This window comes from Bos indicus x Bos taurus, chromosome 5 (assembly GCF_003369695.1).
Source record: "Bos indicus x Bos taurus breed Angus x Brahman F1 hybrid chromosome 5, Bos_hybrid_MaternalHap_v2.0, whole genome shotgun sequence".
NCBI lineage: Eukaryota > Metazoa > Chordata > Mammalia > Artiodactyla > Bovidae > Bos > Bos indicus x Bos taurus.
In genome coordinates this window covers 118557778-118572822 of record NC_040080.1, presented here as the reverse complement: position 1 = coordinate 118572822, position 15045 = coordinate 118557778, and the positions used below count along the sequence as shown (strand labels likewise).

Genomic DNA, 15045 nt, shown 5'->3' with positions numbered 1-15045 from the left:
AAATATTTCTGGGCATTTACAATTAAAAAAAAACACTTAAATGTACATGTGTTCAGAGAGGTATCTAACATGAGCAGTGATGCCTAATGGACGGTATGTATATATGTGTGTATATATATATATCTATATATATATATTTTTTTGCCTTAAAATACAGTATAATAATTTGTTCAGAAATGTTGAGGTCTGGGACATTCTGATCATTTAACTATTCTGGTTAATTAAGAATTTCTATCTGTATACCACTGGGGGATAGCAAGTTTTGATGAGTTTAGAATGCATTGTGATATCTAATCTGGAAATGGTACTGAAAATAATTTAATCTTTCTTTGATTACTCAGACTGAGGTCAGGATTATGGACAGTCCTAGGGTTTTTATTTTGAATATTGATGTTCATTACCCTTACAGCATATTTATTATCCTGGGATTATATGTTTACTAGAGCTTTTCACATGTTTGTACTTTTGAAAGATGCAATTTAGCTGTAGCTTTATTGAGTCCACTCACTTTATGACTTCATTCAATTCTCAGATATTTGGCTGAGCACCTACTATGCACCATGTACTTGTGCCAGGCATTGAGGGTGCAAAGACAAATAGTCACGATGAATAATAAGAGTATGAAGAAGTTAACAGCTCTCTCAAAAGACACTTCAATAAACCTTAGAAGTTTAGGTGCAACATATTAACCCACTTAATTCTCCTAGCAACCCAGTAGGATAAGTAACATTGTTTTCACAGGTAAGGACCTGAGGTGTGTAGGACAGTAAGGAGTGTGTTTACGGTCCCACAGCCAGTAAGTGTCGGAGGTGGTCCTGAGTCCAGGCGGTGTGAGCTCCAGGATCTGAGCCCGCTTCCTGGGATCCCTGCTAAAGGCAGGTGACATTCTAGTGCAGGAGACGAACAACCGAGGTAACACAGACAGTGTGACAAATGCACCTGTCACATTTCGGCCACGTCTGGGAAGCCTTCCCGGCAAGGGTGCTGCCGCCCATGCGGATTCTGGAGGGGTGGGAAGGATGACTCTGGAGGAGTGGGAAAGGGAGGTGAGATGCTGGATCAGCCCACTGACCATGGCGTGAGTGTGTGCTCCTTGGAGCTTGGCCCATTACGGGAGCTGTGAGGCTAGGCCTTGCTGGAACAGATGATAATATTCAACATACAAAGGCCTGGTGTGATGTGGTGAAATTTTTGTTTTTCTAAATTCTCAACAACAAAAAAATCCATTTGGGGTTAATCTCAAAGCTCACAGCCATAGCATGACGTCATCTCCCTGTGTGACCCATGCCTTCTATAAACTCTTTCTTGATTTCCTAGAAAAAAGAATTAGTCAGAAAATGGTGTAGCTCTTGAGTTATATCTATTTACATTCTTCTCAGAGGGCTTACAAATGACACCAGAAAAAAAAAAAGGGAAACAAATCTCTTATTGCCCCAACTTTTGACAGGGTCCTCTGGTCTGGTTAATGGGGCATGTGTAGGCAGCACTGGGGTGAATCTGTTGTTTTTGTTCCTGTTGGTACGGATCGAGTCATCTGGAAATGGAAATCAGCCAGAAACATGGACACTGAAGGGCATTGTCTGCCGTGAATCTTCTCGTTCTGGTCCATCAGCTCTGGTCATTAGCATTCTTCCATTCCCATATTTCAACACTCCGACATCCCTATGATTGCTACTTTCGACCATTTTTACAACTCAGAAATTCTTTCTCTCTGAAATGTCTTCTGACTGTTTGCAGAGAATACGTAACACAAGAGCTTTCCCTAGTGTCTTAGCTTTGCCCTACCCTTTACCCCATCCCTGCTCACCTTGGCCTGAGTGTCTAGGGCCCTCTCACAGCACTTGTGAATCAGATCAGATCAGATCAGTCACTCAGTCGTGTCCGACTCTTTGCAAATACATCTGTTCAACTTTTATTTGAATGAACAGATAGTTTTGAGCCCAGGTGGGGACAACTTTATTAACAGTTTTATAATAATTCCTGTATAAACCCGCCTATTAATGCAGTTTTGAATGTGGTTACCTTTTGCGGTAAACTCTGCTTTTGCTGTTTCAATTATAGTCCATTTGTAGGTTCCGGATAAGTTGTCAGAAGTTTTGGTGTAGTCCTTCTAACTTTTACAGAACTCTGCACAATTCATCTTCTTTTATTGAACTGAGCACATTTTAGAATGTGTGCTTTAAAAGCCTCAGTTTTCAGGAATAAATGTTGCACTTCAGAGTTGCCCAAGTACTTCCAAGCAGTGTCTCTATAGTTTGAAGGATACCTTTCATTTTTCCTTCTTATTTTTTGACGATGTTTATTTTTTATCTTTGAAGATATAAAGGAAATAAATACGGAAATGCTTGTAGAAACTACCATACATCTGCTAACCATAAAGAATATCAAAAACATCTCAGCAATGATTGCTCTCCCTCTCTTGTTCTAATCATTTTTTCTGGGATGTGCTTTTAGGAATTCCAGAAGTGTATTTGGGAAAGACCTTTCTAAACCTTCATCACTGTGGGGAGCAGTTAATAATGAGCTAGATCAGCTGGAAAACTGACTTTACAAAAGGTTGAAAATGGGATAATTCTTGCTATTCACTCACAGTCTAGCGTGTTTCTTTCATTTTTGCATTCTTGTTCTATCTCAGAGTTGACTTAACTATATGACTGTCATTTAAAAAATTTATTATTCACTCATTCCTTCACTTATTTTACTCAACAAACTCAAAACTGAAAGTCTCAGTTTTCAAGAATGTTTGTGTCTTTACGGGGTAAAATCTAACAAAGGGATGGATATGGGTCTTTGCTGAATCCAGTCCTCCAGGAGAAGCAACAGCACGGTTTGTTCTTGTTAGTGGGTAAAGGACTCCTTGCTAGTTGATGAATTTGCTGAGTCTTATCTCAGAAAGTTTGCTGTTGTTCAGTCGTTAAGTTGTGTCTGACTCTTTGCGACCCCGTGAACTGCAGCACGCCAGCCTTCCCTGTCCTTCACTATCCCCCGGAATTTGCTCAAAACCATGTCCATTGAGTTACTGATGCCATCCAACCGTCTTAATCCATCTCAAAAATGAAAGGTAATTTCTCCTTCCTTTTTACAGGTAAGAGCACAGTCTAGTTCTTTGTTCCCTTGAGGGCAGAGATTATCCTTTTTTTGGCAAATGGCCTTAGCATCTACCTCATAAGAGTCGCTGGAATATTACATACAAATATATTTGTTCTGCTTTTCAGGTTTTGACAAAGCTGGTGGTTTTTGAAAATTTACTTATTATTATATTTTGGCTTTAGTTTTAGGATATCCTTGCATGGTGAATTTCTGGCTCTGGTTTTACGTAGCTGTTTATCAGCATTTCCATAACAACTTTATATTTACTACAATCATTTGTATTTACAGCCACTTGCGGCAGCTCTGTGAGGTGGTCAGAGGCTGGTCATTACGGCCAGGCTGTGGAGGCGGCCCAGGGCCCCCGTGTGTTCCCTGAGGCCTTCGAGGGTGTCGGCGGGGTGGCTGGAGTTAGGACTCTGAGAGCCTCTGAGCTGCTCCACCTGTACTGTGTTCAGATGGCCCCCAGCTCCCTTCCTCCCACTCCTTCCTTTCCCGAAGCAGCGCTGTTAGTAAGAACAGAGCAAAGATCAGACAGTGGGCGCTGGAGAAGGGTCTTTGGCTTTTACACAGGGATTTCTTGTTGAGGGAGTTTGTCCCAATGCCCCCTCCTGCCCCCGGAATCTTGTTCAAACTGTTGAAACTTTCAACATCACTGATGAAAAAAGTGTGATACCATCGTCACCCAGTGTAGCAACAGGGATGTTGTGACCATGCTGTGCTCAGTTAGAAGGAAAAACATTTGAGGGAGGTTCAAAAAATATTATAGACATGCATACATACTTATTATACAAACGCATATGTTTGAGTTCTGATGTAGGAAGAGATGATTGTAGTGTGAGTGTAAGGGTGTTTTTATTTAGGATCTAGAGCCCAAACTACTAGACTTCACACTTGAGTTTTCCCCCAACTTTAACCAGTCCTAATATAGAGGGTGAGGATCACAGGTTGACATCTAGAAGAGCTGAGAATAACTCCGTGTTATTGCAAAGGCAGGTGGCTGGGAGGAAGGAAGATTTTAAACTGATAAATTCAGGCCTGGCTCTGTTGCAGTCTAGGAACTGGCAGTCTCATAGCTAGGGCCATCCTTCTTTCTCGATGGTTCCAGCAGAGTTGCCCCAGTGAAGGAAGGTGTGGCTCAGTGCGTGTGTACACCAGGCATCACTGGGAGCCTGAAGCAGCCATGATAACCAAATTTACAGAGTGCTTCCCACTTGCCCGACGCTTCGCATGCATTTTCTCATTTAATCCATACCACATTCCCGGGTTATAGACACTGTAACTATTCCTGTTTTCCAGATGAACACTGGAATAGGCTTACAGAGGTGGAACAACTCTGAGAAATTTTTGATGCTGAAAAGAAATTTCTATTTAAAAGACTGGAATAGGCCAAAAAAAAAAAAAAAAAAAAGCCTTAAATTCGTGCACTAAAAAGTCAATTAATTGGTAATGGCCATCTCTGTTGGGGAGGGTGGGAAGACCATACCCAGGCCCAATGGGAAAGGCTGCTAGGGTGAATTTATGAGGGTTGAGGTGGAGGGAGGGGACCGTGGAACGAGAGCTGTGTATTTACCTGACCCAGAGATGGAACCCAGTTTTCCTGCATTGCAGTCAGTCTCTTTACCATCTGAACCACCAGCGAAGCCCTGTGTATTGCAGGCCCTATTAGAACTGTATTGCAAGAAGAGCTTTAGAGTTCAGGTAGATATAATCTTTGCAGTTTCTCAAAGAGGGAATTGCATCCTAGCCTGGGGAATTTTCACTCATCTGGTAAACCTCTGGGACAGCTATGTTTAGAATCCAGGTCTCCTGGTTCCTAGTCCTGGGTCCTTGCCTTTTGCCCTGTGGATAAATCCAAAACAGCCCTTTTGGAGGGTATGTAGATGAGAGGAGGTGATGCTCAAGCATTCCTGCACTTTAAAAATGGCTTCGGAGTAAAAAGCTCTCAGCCAGATTCTCTCAGCATTAGAAAGCCTCTCTCTGCAGGAAATTGGATTAATTTTTGCAGACTTCAGGATATCAGACTCTTAACACTTTGGAAAGGATTTACCACAGAACTCCCTGGGGACATCAAGCAGTTTGGCTGTATGTTTACAGAGAATCGACTCTGGACACAGAGGAGAGAGTGTGAAACTTGTTCCCTAAAACCAAGGTGGCTTACAGAGAGATGTGGGTAGCAGTTGAGAAGCAAACTCAGTAGGGCTTTGCTCTGCTGAGTGGTGGAACCAGTGGAGACATGAACGATAGTCATGAACCCTTGAGCTGTGCTTTAGTTTTCAGAAGCAGGGGCCCTTCATGGGCTGCATGGATGTTCCTGGAGGTCATCACACAGGAGAGCTTCCCACCAGTAAGTGAGATACTTATCAGTGTGATTGCCACCTCCTGTGTTGGCCTCACTCAGTGGCTGTTCCCCCAACTCTAGACTCTTCATTCTCCAGGCTAATCCTTGTGTACCATTATCATCCCTATATTTTTAACAGCCAAGGGGTAGAACTGGTCTCATACTCCATGGATGGAGCGGTCCCCAGCATATAACCAGCTGTTGGATGCAGCAGGATCTTGAGGATAGACTACATTGTTGAGAGCTTAGAACAGTGAACTTCCAACTGTCTTTTTGATGATTGCATTAGTCAAGTGTGATATATATTACCTAATGGTCTTTGCTTCAAATCATATGCTGTGAATATACTGACTTTTCTTAAAGGCAGAGCGCCTTGCCCTCTGGGCTTTTTCTTGGTCTACTCTCATCTCATATTTCTGTTAAAATGACGAAATGAGCTCATTTGAGTATCTAGTAGAATCATCATATGATACATTTTTCTAAAACTACACTAATTTTTGTCTCTGTTATTATATACCAGAGGCATCCTCTACACATGGTGACTGCTAAAGGTGCTACTGTCCTGTCACAGCCAAGGTCTGTCACACTGCAGACCTAGGTGGATAAGTTTCCTCCTCTTCCCTTGCTTGTCCTTGGCCCAGTGAGAAATCTGGCTCAGCAGGGAGCCCTGAGTGAGCTGTGCCCTGAACGTTCATACAGCCTGTTCTGCTACCTCTCTGCCTGTGCCCCTCAGTGCGAGTGTGAGAACATGCAAACATCAGGGACACTGTCAGGCACTGTCTTCCTTTTTGTATGTACTGATGGATAAATGGACAGTTAGAGCAACATACTAAATAAAATGCACGCAGAGTGTATGGCTGCAAAGAAAGCAACTTCTAGTTCTGAAAATCATGGGGAACCAATAGGAGGCCTATTCTTTGCAGAAGAGCAACAGTTCAGTTCAGTTTAGTTCAGTTGCTCAGTCATGTCCAACTCTTTGTGACCCCATGAACTGCAACACACCAGGCCTCCCTGTCCATCACCAACTCCTGGAGTCCACCCAAACCCATGTCCATTGAGTCGGTGATGCCATCCAACCATTTCATTCTCTGTCGTCCCCTTCTCCTCCTGCCCTCAGTCTTTCCCAGCGTCAGGGTCTTTTCAAATGAGTCAGCTCTTCGCATCAGGTGACCAAAGTATTGGAGTTTCAGCTTCAAAATCAGTCCTACCAATGAACACCCAGGACTGATCTCCTTTAGGATGGAGATCAGTGGAGAAATAGCTCCATAAAGAATGAAGGGATGCAGCCAAAGCAAAAACAACACTGAGTTGTGGATGGGACTGGTGATAGAAGCAAGGTCTGATGCTGTAAAGAGCAATATTGCATAGGAACCTGGAATGTTAGGTCCATGAATCAAGGCAAATTGGAAGTGGTCAAACAAGAGATGGCAAGAGTGAACATGGACATTTTAGGAATCAGCTAACTAAAATGGACTGGAATGGGTGAATTTAACTCAGATGACCATTATATCTACTACTGTGGGCAGGAGTCCCTTAGAAGAAATGGAGTAGCCATCATAGTCAACAAAAGAGTCCAAAATGCAGTACTTGGATGCAATCTCAAAAATGACAGAATGATTTCTGTTCATTTCCAAGCCAAACCATTCAATATCATGGTAATCCAAGCCTATGCCCTGACCAGTAATGCTGAAGAAGCTGAAGTTGAACGGTTCTATGAAGACCTACAAGACCTTCTAGAACTAATACCCCCCAAAAGATGTCCTTTTCATTATAGGGGACTGGAATGCAAAAGCAGGAAGTCAAGAAACACCTGGAGTAACAGGCAAATTTGGCCTTGGAGTACAGAATAAAGCAGGGCAAAGGCTGATAGAATTTTGCCAAGAAAACGCATTGGTCACAGCAAACACCCTCTTCCAACAACACAAGAGAAGACTCTACACATAGACATCACCAGATGGTCAACACCAAAATCAGATTGATTATATTCTTTGCAGCCAAAGATGGAGAAGCTCTGTACAGTCAGCCAGAACAAGACCGGGAGCTGACTGTGGCTCAGATCATGAACTCCTTATTGCCAAATTCAGACTGAAATTGAAGAAAGTGGAGAAAAGTGATTTAGGTCAAGTATGACCTAAATCAAATCCCTTATGATTATACAGTGGAAGTGAGAAATAGATTTAAGGGTCTAGATCTGATAGACAGAGTGCCTGATGAACTATGGACGAAGGTTCATGATATTGTACAGGAGACGGATCAAGACCATCCCCAAGAGGAGCAACAGCTCTCATCAAAGCACATTTTGTTTCTTGAAACTGTGAAGTTGTTTTAAAAATGTGGACAGAATTATTAGCCATGTGGAACCCCGAATCCCCTGATGTTTCCTGCACTACATTGAATATAGCACAAATGCAGGTGCTGGTGTAGTGACCTTCCACATATGATGAAGTTGTTCTGTGGGCCAAGAAAAAATCAGTTCACTCCATGGGGCCCTCTGCATTCCCTGATTCACATCTGCATTTATCTGGACAACGGGACTTGGCAGGAAAGCAAATCTCACCCCGGGTAGGAGCGTGTGCCCTTTCTCTCACCCGTCAGTCCTTGGGTTCACTATTGTATTTTCACACTTAGGGAACCACGGCCTTCTTCACAGAAGGCTACCAGTCATTCCAAGCAGTGTGAAATTGTTGGGGGAATGCAGCAGTAATATTGAACAGGAAAGGTTTTTCAGTGTTTCTCCGGGAAAACCTTAGCAGTTAGAGATTGAGAAGTGCTTTGGGTGGACCAGAGGCTGGAATAGAGTGTCTTCAGAAGTCAGCCAGCCCAGACTTCTCATGGACACTCAGGAAATGGGGGTCCAGAGAGGTGAAATCATCTGCCAAGGTTATCCAGTTAGCAGCAACGCCTGACTAGAGTCCATGTTTTCTTTTCTTTCTTTTTCTGTGATTTACCACTTATTCTTATTTATTTATTTTATTGGAGTATAAATGCTTTGCAGTGTTGAGTTGATTTCTGCTGTACAACAATGTGAATCAGCTCTCTCTCTCTCTATATACACACACACACACACACACACACACACACACACACACATATCCCTCCCTCCTGAGCATCCCTCGCACCTCCCCACCCCATGCTACCCCTCGGAGTCAGCACAGAGCACCAAGCTGAGGCCCCTGTGCTACCCAGCAGCTGCCCACTATAGATATTTATTTCACACGTGGTGGTGTGTACACGCCGATCCTAACCTCCCAAGTCATCCCACCCTTTCCGCCCCCTCTGTCCACAAGTCCAGTCTCCATGTCTGTGTCTCTGTTCCTGCCCTGCAAATAGGTTTTCTAACTCTCGGTTCAAGGCTGTTTCTGCTAACTTTTCTCTCTCTGCCTCTCTCTCCCAACCAGTTTATCATTGAAATTAAGAAGGAAGGAATCTAAAGGGGTGTTTCTCAAAATATAATTTACAACCACCTATCTGAATCACCTTGGATGCCTTTAAAATGCAGACTTCTGGGATTTATCCAGACTTTTCACATAAAATTGAGGCCTGGGTTTCTGCATTTCCTACAAGCTCCTCTGTGATTCTTAGGCACATTCTGTGCAAGAACTACAGATCCAGGGGCTATAAATAGGCAGGTGGCAGGAAATGAGTGCTAACTTTTAGCATCACTGGATTTATCTTGAATACGATCATTCATTGTTGCTTGCTATTCTTAGTGCCAGTCATGGGGTGAACTGAACAGGGCTAATGATGGTTCACAGAGTACCTGCATTAGCTTTTCTGTGTCCGTCATGTCTGCTCTGAGCATAAGTATAGCTATTAATATTAGCTCTTTTTTTTTTTTCCCACCTGGAAATATTTATCTGCTGTATATTGCTCTGCTGTGCTTGAGGGAAGGTAAATGAATACTTTGCATGTATCCTCAAATATACAGGCCCACTCCAGCCTCTGTTGGTATGTAGTACCTGGCCTCAAAATGTCTCACAATGAGTCCACAAATAGTTCAGTCAGAGTCCCAATTACCTCTCCACGCAGGTAATTATTACTTCTGCCATTTAAGGGAAATTCCAGTCCATTGCTGGAAGCAATAAATTTAAGACCATATTTGTTCTCTCTCCTGTTTCTATTCATAGCATAGATTTAAAATTTCATTTCTGTGGAGTTGGGCTTCCCAGGTGATGTGGTGGTAAAGAATCTGCCTGCCATACAGGAGATGCAGGAGAGGCAGTTTTGGTCCCTGGGTCAGGAAGATCCCCTGGAGGAGGAAATGGCAACCTACTCCAGTGTTCTTGCCTGGGAAATCCCATGGACAGAGGAGCCTGGTGGGCTGCAGACCGTGGGGTCACAGAGTCTGACACGACCATGCACGCATGCACATTCTGTGGGGTTCCAGCTCTGAACGGTCCTTCAGTATGAATTTGGTTAATAGTAAATAAAATAATACCATTATCTCCTTTTTGCCCCCTCAGCTACTAACAGACTTCAAAACGACCAACCAACCAAACAAAACCCTTCACAGTCTGTTTCCCCTGCCTTGGGGAGAGTTCCCCATGCTATGGTGGATGAGTAACTGGGCAGTTCTGTGGGAGGCCGGAGCTGCTCTGGAGGAGTGTGAGCTGGTGGCCCTTCGGCAGTCTCATCCGGGACTTTAACGGGTTTCACGGTGTGTTTTGCAGCATGCTCTTTCTGACAAGGCGTGTGTGAAAGCCTTTGACCCAAAGACAACCTGCTTGCAGGAATGCCTTATCACCACTTTCCAGGAAGCCTACTTTGTTTCAGAAAGTTTTGAAGAAGCCAAAGAAAAGATGAGGTAAATTTCTTTTGCTTCCATCTAGAGAACATGACTTTTTATTTTGCTAGTTCTCTTCCTTCCTTATATCTGTCTCTTGAGCCTGTTAGGGTTGATCCCACATTCTCCTCTGTTCTGTTTATTTTGCAGGGACTTCGCAAAGTCAATTACCCGTCCCTTCTCAGTCTACTTCAATCCCTACACTCAGAGTATTGAAATTCTGAAGGACACCAGGAGTATTGAAAACGTGGTGCAGGACCTCCGCAGCGATTTGAACACCGTGTGTGATGCCTTGAACAAAATGAACCAGTATCTGGGGATTTGATGCCTGGGACCCGTGTCACTGCCAGCATGATCTTTTGGGGGCTTAACAACAATTCAATGTCATATAACACCGATAGCTTTCTGTGTCATGGCTTGGCTAGTAAGCACACAATTCTCTGTATTCCTACCTACTTGTAACTTACTGTGATAATGTGCGAAACACCATAAAGAACCCAATGGCAGATAGCCACTCACTGTATGGAACAGGCTTAAATGTCTTAAATAAATTTGACATTCCAGCTTAGTGTCCTTAGCTAAACTGTAGCTATTGAAAATTGTTAACAAATAGCCCTCTTCTGACTCTAGCTTGTGACCTTTTCTTTCTGAGATCAGAGCCTTTCCTTTGTGTTCATTAGATAAAATGAAAATGGCAGTGAAACTGTTTCTATTTTCTCCAGTGTGAGTGTTTTCACAGCACTATTTGAGATAAACCCAGAATTGTATGAAACTTCCTATCACATTACTAAAAGATTCAGTATTTGCTTTCAAAAATGGATATGAACACACTAGTTGGAATGGTTTTCAGGATGATTATTTATACAATGTAAGAAAAGTGAACTTTTCACACATAGAATATATAGATTGCATTGATCTTGTAGAAAAACTGAGTTGTGGCATGCTTCCCAAAGTATTTTGGAAGAAAATACTTCCAGAATGGACATTAGGAAAGACTAAACAGTAGAGAATAAATCTTGGGAGTGTGAATTTTATGCTGAAATAAAGTGATTATTCTGCTCAGGTGTTTAACCCATTTCTCTTGGAGAATAATAATATTCATAGAGCTTTGATTGCAGTGGTATAGAAATTGAGTCACAGAGAGTTAAGTGATTTGCTCAGAGTAGCACAGTCAGTCATGCATCAATGTTAACAGCGCATCACATCTCACTTTCGGATTGCTAAGACATTCAGCTTGGTGTGTGTATGTACTTATGAGGTGTAGTCATAGAAGGGAAGGTAATGCTTATCAGAACTAATGTTCATCAGTACATAGGACTTGGCTTGTGATCAAGGGTTGACAACGGTACAGATGTTTCCTCTCACAACCCCAAACCATGCTAGGTCTCTCGGAGTCTGGCCACATGCCCAAAGTTTGGGCAAATTTAGGTAAGTGATAGTGATATACCACAGGAAGGCAATCTAAGAAAGAGGGGATATATGAATACCTATAGCTGATTCACTTTCCTGTACAGCAGAAAGTGATACAACATTGTAAAGCGACTATACTCCAATAATGAAAAAAAAAAAATGATGCGCTACAAATTTCAGTCATCTCTTGCTATAAGAGGTGATTAAGTGAACAAATAATTGCTGAATGAGTGAGTGAATTTTAGCTTCTGATTCCCTTAACAAATGCAATCATTGTTCCTCTAATCTGCTTTAGTAGCACAGAATACTGGGTTGGGGAGAGAGAGGATGAGAAAAAGTAGAGAAGAATAAGATGACAGAATAACTTCTAAGTTAGCAATTCTAAAATATTTACTTCTAAGGATGTTCTTTAAATAGGAAATTGCATAAAATTTCAAACTAACTCATACTGTTGCATGGCCTGTTACAAGTCAGAAATTTTGGGACTAAATATATTCAGGAAGAATATGAAAAAATTAAAATATACATCAGAGTGAGGTAAAATTACAATGAGAAATCAGACGTTTGACTCTTGGTTATCTTGATGATTGAGGCTGTTCCATTTTTGAAGGATTCTCAAAACAATAAAGTTTTTGAGAAGGGATTTGATGGGTAGAATGTGAGAATCATTCAGTTTAAATACTATTTGAGCTGAAAGAGTAGTGCCTTGAAAAATTATCAGTGGTAGAGAAATGATGAGCAAGCTGAACCCAAATAAAAGGATTTGAAATGATCAAGTAGTTGTAAATTCCAATCATTTTCTAAATCCATAAAGACCTAATTTCTTACATCTTGTTTTGTTAGATCTAGATGACCCTGAATAATTATTTATAAATACTAATCTAGAATGTAACCCAGAACAATGAATCCCGAAATTTCCCATAAACAGTTAAGAGAGACTAGGAACAGTAAGAAATTTCCGGAACTGGTTGCTGAATTTTCTCAAAGGAGAAAATTGGCTAAGGCACTCTTAATCTCTGCTTTTCCTGCTGTTCCCATAATTTGGTGTTGCTTTAGATAATATTTTACCTTTTGTGGCAATAGGGATGACTTGGAGGGCATTATGTTAAGTGAAATAATCCAGCCAGAGAAAAACAAATGCTGTATGATATCACTTATATGTGAAATAAGAAAATGACAAAAAAGAAGCAGACTCATATAGAGAATAAAATAGTGGTTACCAGGGAGAGGGGAAGATGGGAGGGGCAAGATAGGGGTGGAGGATTAAGAGGTACAGAGCAGTAAGTATAAAATAAGCTGCAAGGATATACTGTACAACACGGGGAACATCGCCAGTATTTTACATTATCTATAAAGGGAGCATAACCTTTAAAAATTGTGAATACTGTATACCTATACTTATATTACAGTCACTGTAATTCAGTAAAAGAGACAAAACACAAAAGTAGCCATCAAGCTTTTCCCTTCTAGCCCCAGTGAAAGGGGAGTTTCTTAGTTAAATGTACTGAAGGAAGAATTGTACTTAATTATAGAAAAACTCCTCCAACAAAAATAACAGTCGATCTGTCTTCTGACCGGCTATAGTGGCATCCTTGGTTTTCTTACATGGGCAAAAACCTGTGTTGTTTCAAAAATAGAAGAGTTGCAAGGCTTTCCCACAGGCTTATAGAGGTATCATACAAGGAGGAAGAATTGCTTGATTCTTTTTAGATTTGTTCTCCATTTGGAATAGCAGAAACCATAGTTCTCGCCATGTGAAACAACGGAATCGTGGTTTTCGTTTGTTGTGAGCATTTAACATGCAAATGCCACTACAGCTAGTAGTGGGGAAAGTCCTGTAAAGTTTAATAGCCGTCAGAGGAGAAGTGTTGGCAGAAACAGTACAACGAAATAATCACAGCCAGATTCTTGTCATATCTGATACCTGCTCAGTGCAACCATTTGTCTCAATTATGCCTCCTGACTTAAGGCTAAATTAAATAGATCCAAGGGCAATTATAAATGTAAAGATACTTGCTCACTGTCATCTCACTGTGAATCGCTACTTTATTTTGGCTTTGCTGCTGTCTTCTGTAATCAGCTAATCAGAAATCAACCCAAGCTTCCTAGTAAGACCAGGTTTCTTATGTATCATCCTTTGCAAAAAAAACCAGAATCTGATTAGTTCAGTTTTTCCTTAAAGCGTTTTTGTCTGTTATGAGTTGGGGTCAGTCAACCAGTGTATTCCTGGATGATCAGTATATTTGGCCTAATAGATTGTTCATAAATTGCACGTTTTTTTAAAAAAATATTTTTTAGTTGAAGGATAATTGCTTTACAAAATTTTGTTAGCTTCTGCCAAATATCAGCATGAATCAGCCATAGGTATACATAGGTCCCCTCCCTCTTGAACCTCCATCCCCTCTCCCTCCCCATAAATTGCTGGTTTTAAGAGTGGGTAACTGTGACCCAGGCTGGTTAAAAAAATATTTTTTTTTTACATTAGTGTTAAGGGTTGTGAACCGAGTGTCTGGCTTAGTCTCATTTATTTACTGTGTAATTTAGAGATGATGCTTTATGGGAATGATACATTCATGCCTGTCTTGCTTGCACATGGTAAATGGGCCTGCGCCTAATGAATGTAATGTATTGCGACATTTTCCAACGTGAAAAGTTTGAAAATGAAAAACACTGTGCTTTAACGTGAAAGCAAATCGAAATACAAAGTTTCATTTTCAAATGCAGTCATGGCTCACATCATCTCATTTTCTTCATTTGAGAAGGAAAACATTAACACAAGATGTAGTTGTCCTCTAATTCATTTGATCTAATTTTCAACTTCTAAAGAATCAAGCCCTGATGCTTACTCTCGTGAACCTTGTCTTACTTATAATGAAAAAGAAAGTAGTCCAGAGTTTTCTAGTGTGTCTGAGTTTTTTTTTTTTCCCCTTCTTCTTCAGTTTTCAAAAGACATTCTCTTATTTGGGAAAATTATTTCTTATGCAGATTGCCATTTTCTGGGAAGAGGCAAGGGAATTAATAGTGATATATTGCTCTTCTCATATTAGATTTGCACGTGTTCAAAATAAACCAGTTCTGAAACATGAAATGGTGAGTCTTTATAATGTCACTCGTGGTCTCAAAATGTTCAGATATGGCTTAGATCATACCAGGGGCTGCATCAGGCACTGTTCTCAACACTTAGTACGTAGTGATAAATTAGGCAGAGAGGTTTATGCCCACTTCAAACTTATATTCTAATAGATATCAGCAAAAAACCAGATTGAGATCATGGCAAATTTTATGAAGAAAATAGTTGGAGTGATGTGATACAGAGCAATGGAATGGGGAGGGAATAAGCCAGCCAGGGAAAGCATTTCTGAGCAGATGGCATTTGACTAAGAACCATGGGATAAGCAGAAGCCAGGCATGAAGAGAGCCATGG

General features: G+C 41.3%; 1 protein-coding gene across 1 annotated transcript in view; it reads left to right on the top strand.

Moving 5' to 3' along the window:
* Positions 1 to 10914, top strand: part of TPH2 (tryptophan hydroxylase 2) — a 104053-nt gene extending 93139 nt beyond the window's left edge. Inside the window, exons 10-11 of the mRNA XM_027543351.1 lie at positions 10099 to 10232; positions 10362 to 10914. Coding sequence (XP_027399152.1) covers positions 10099 to 10232; positions 10362 to 10536 — 309 coding nt within the window. The 3' untranslated portion in view covers positions 10537 to 10914. The remainder of the gene's footprint in view (positions 1 to 10098; positions 10233 to 10361) is intronic.
* Positions 10915 to 15045: the final 4131 nt, after the last annotated feature.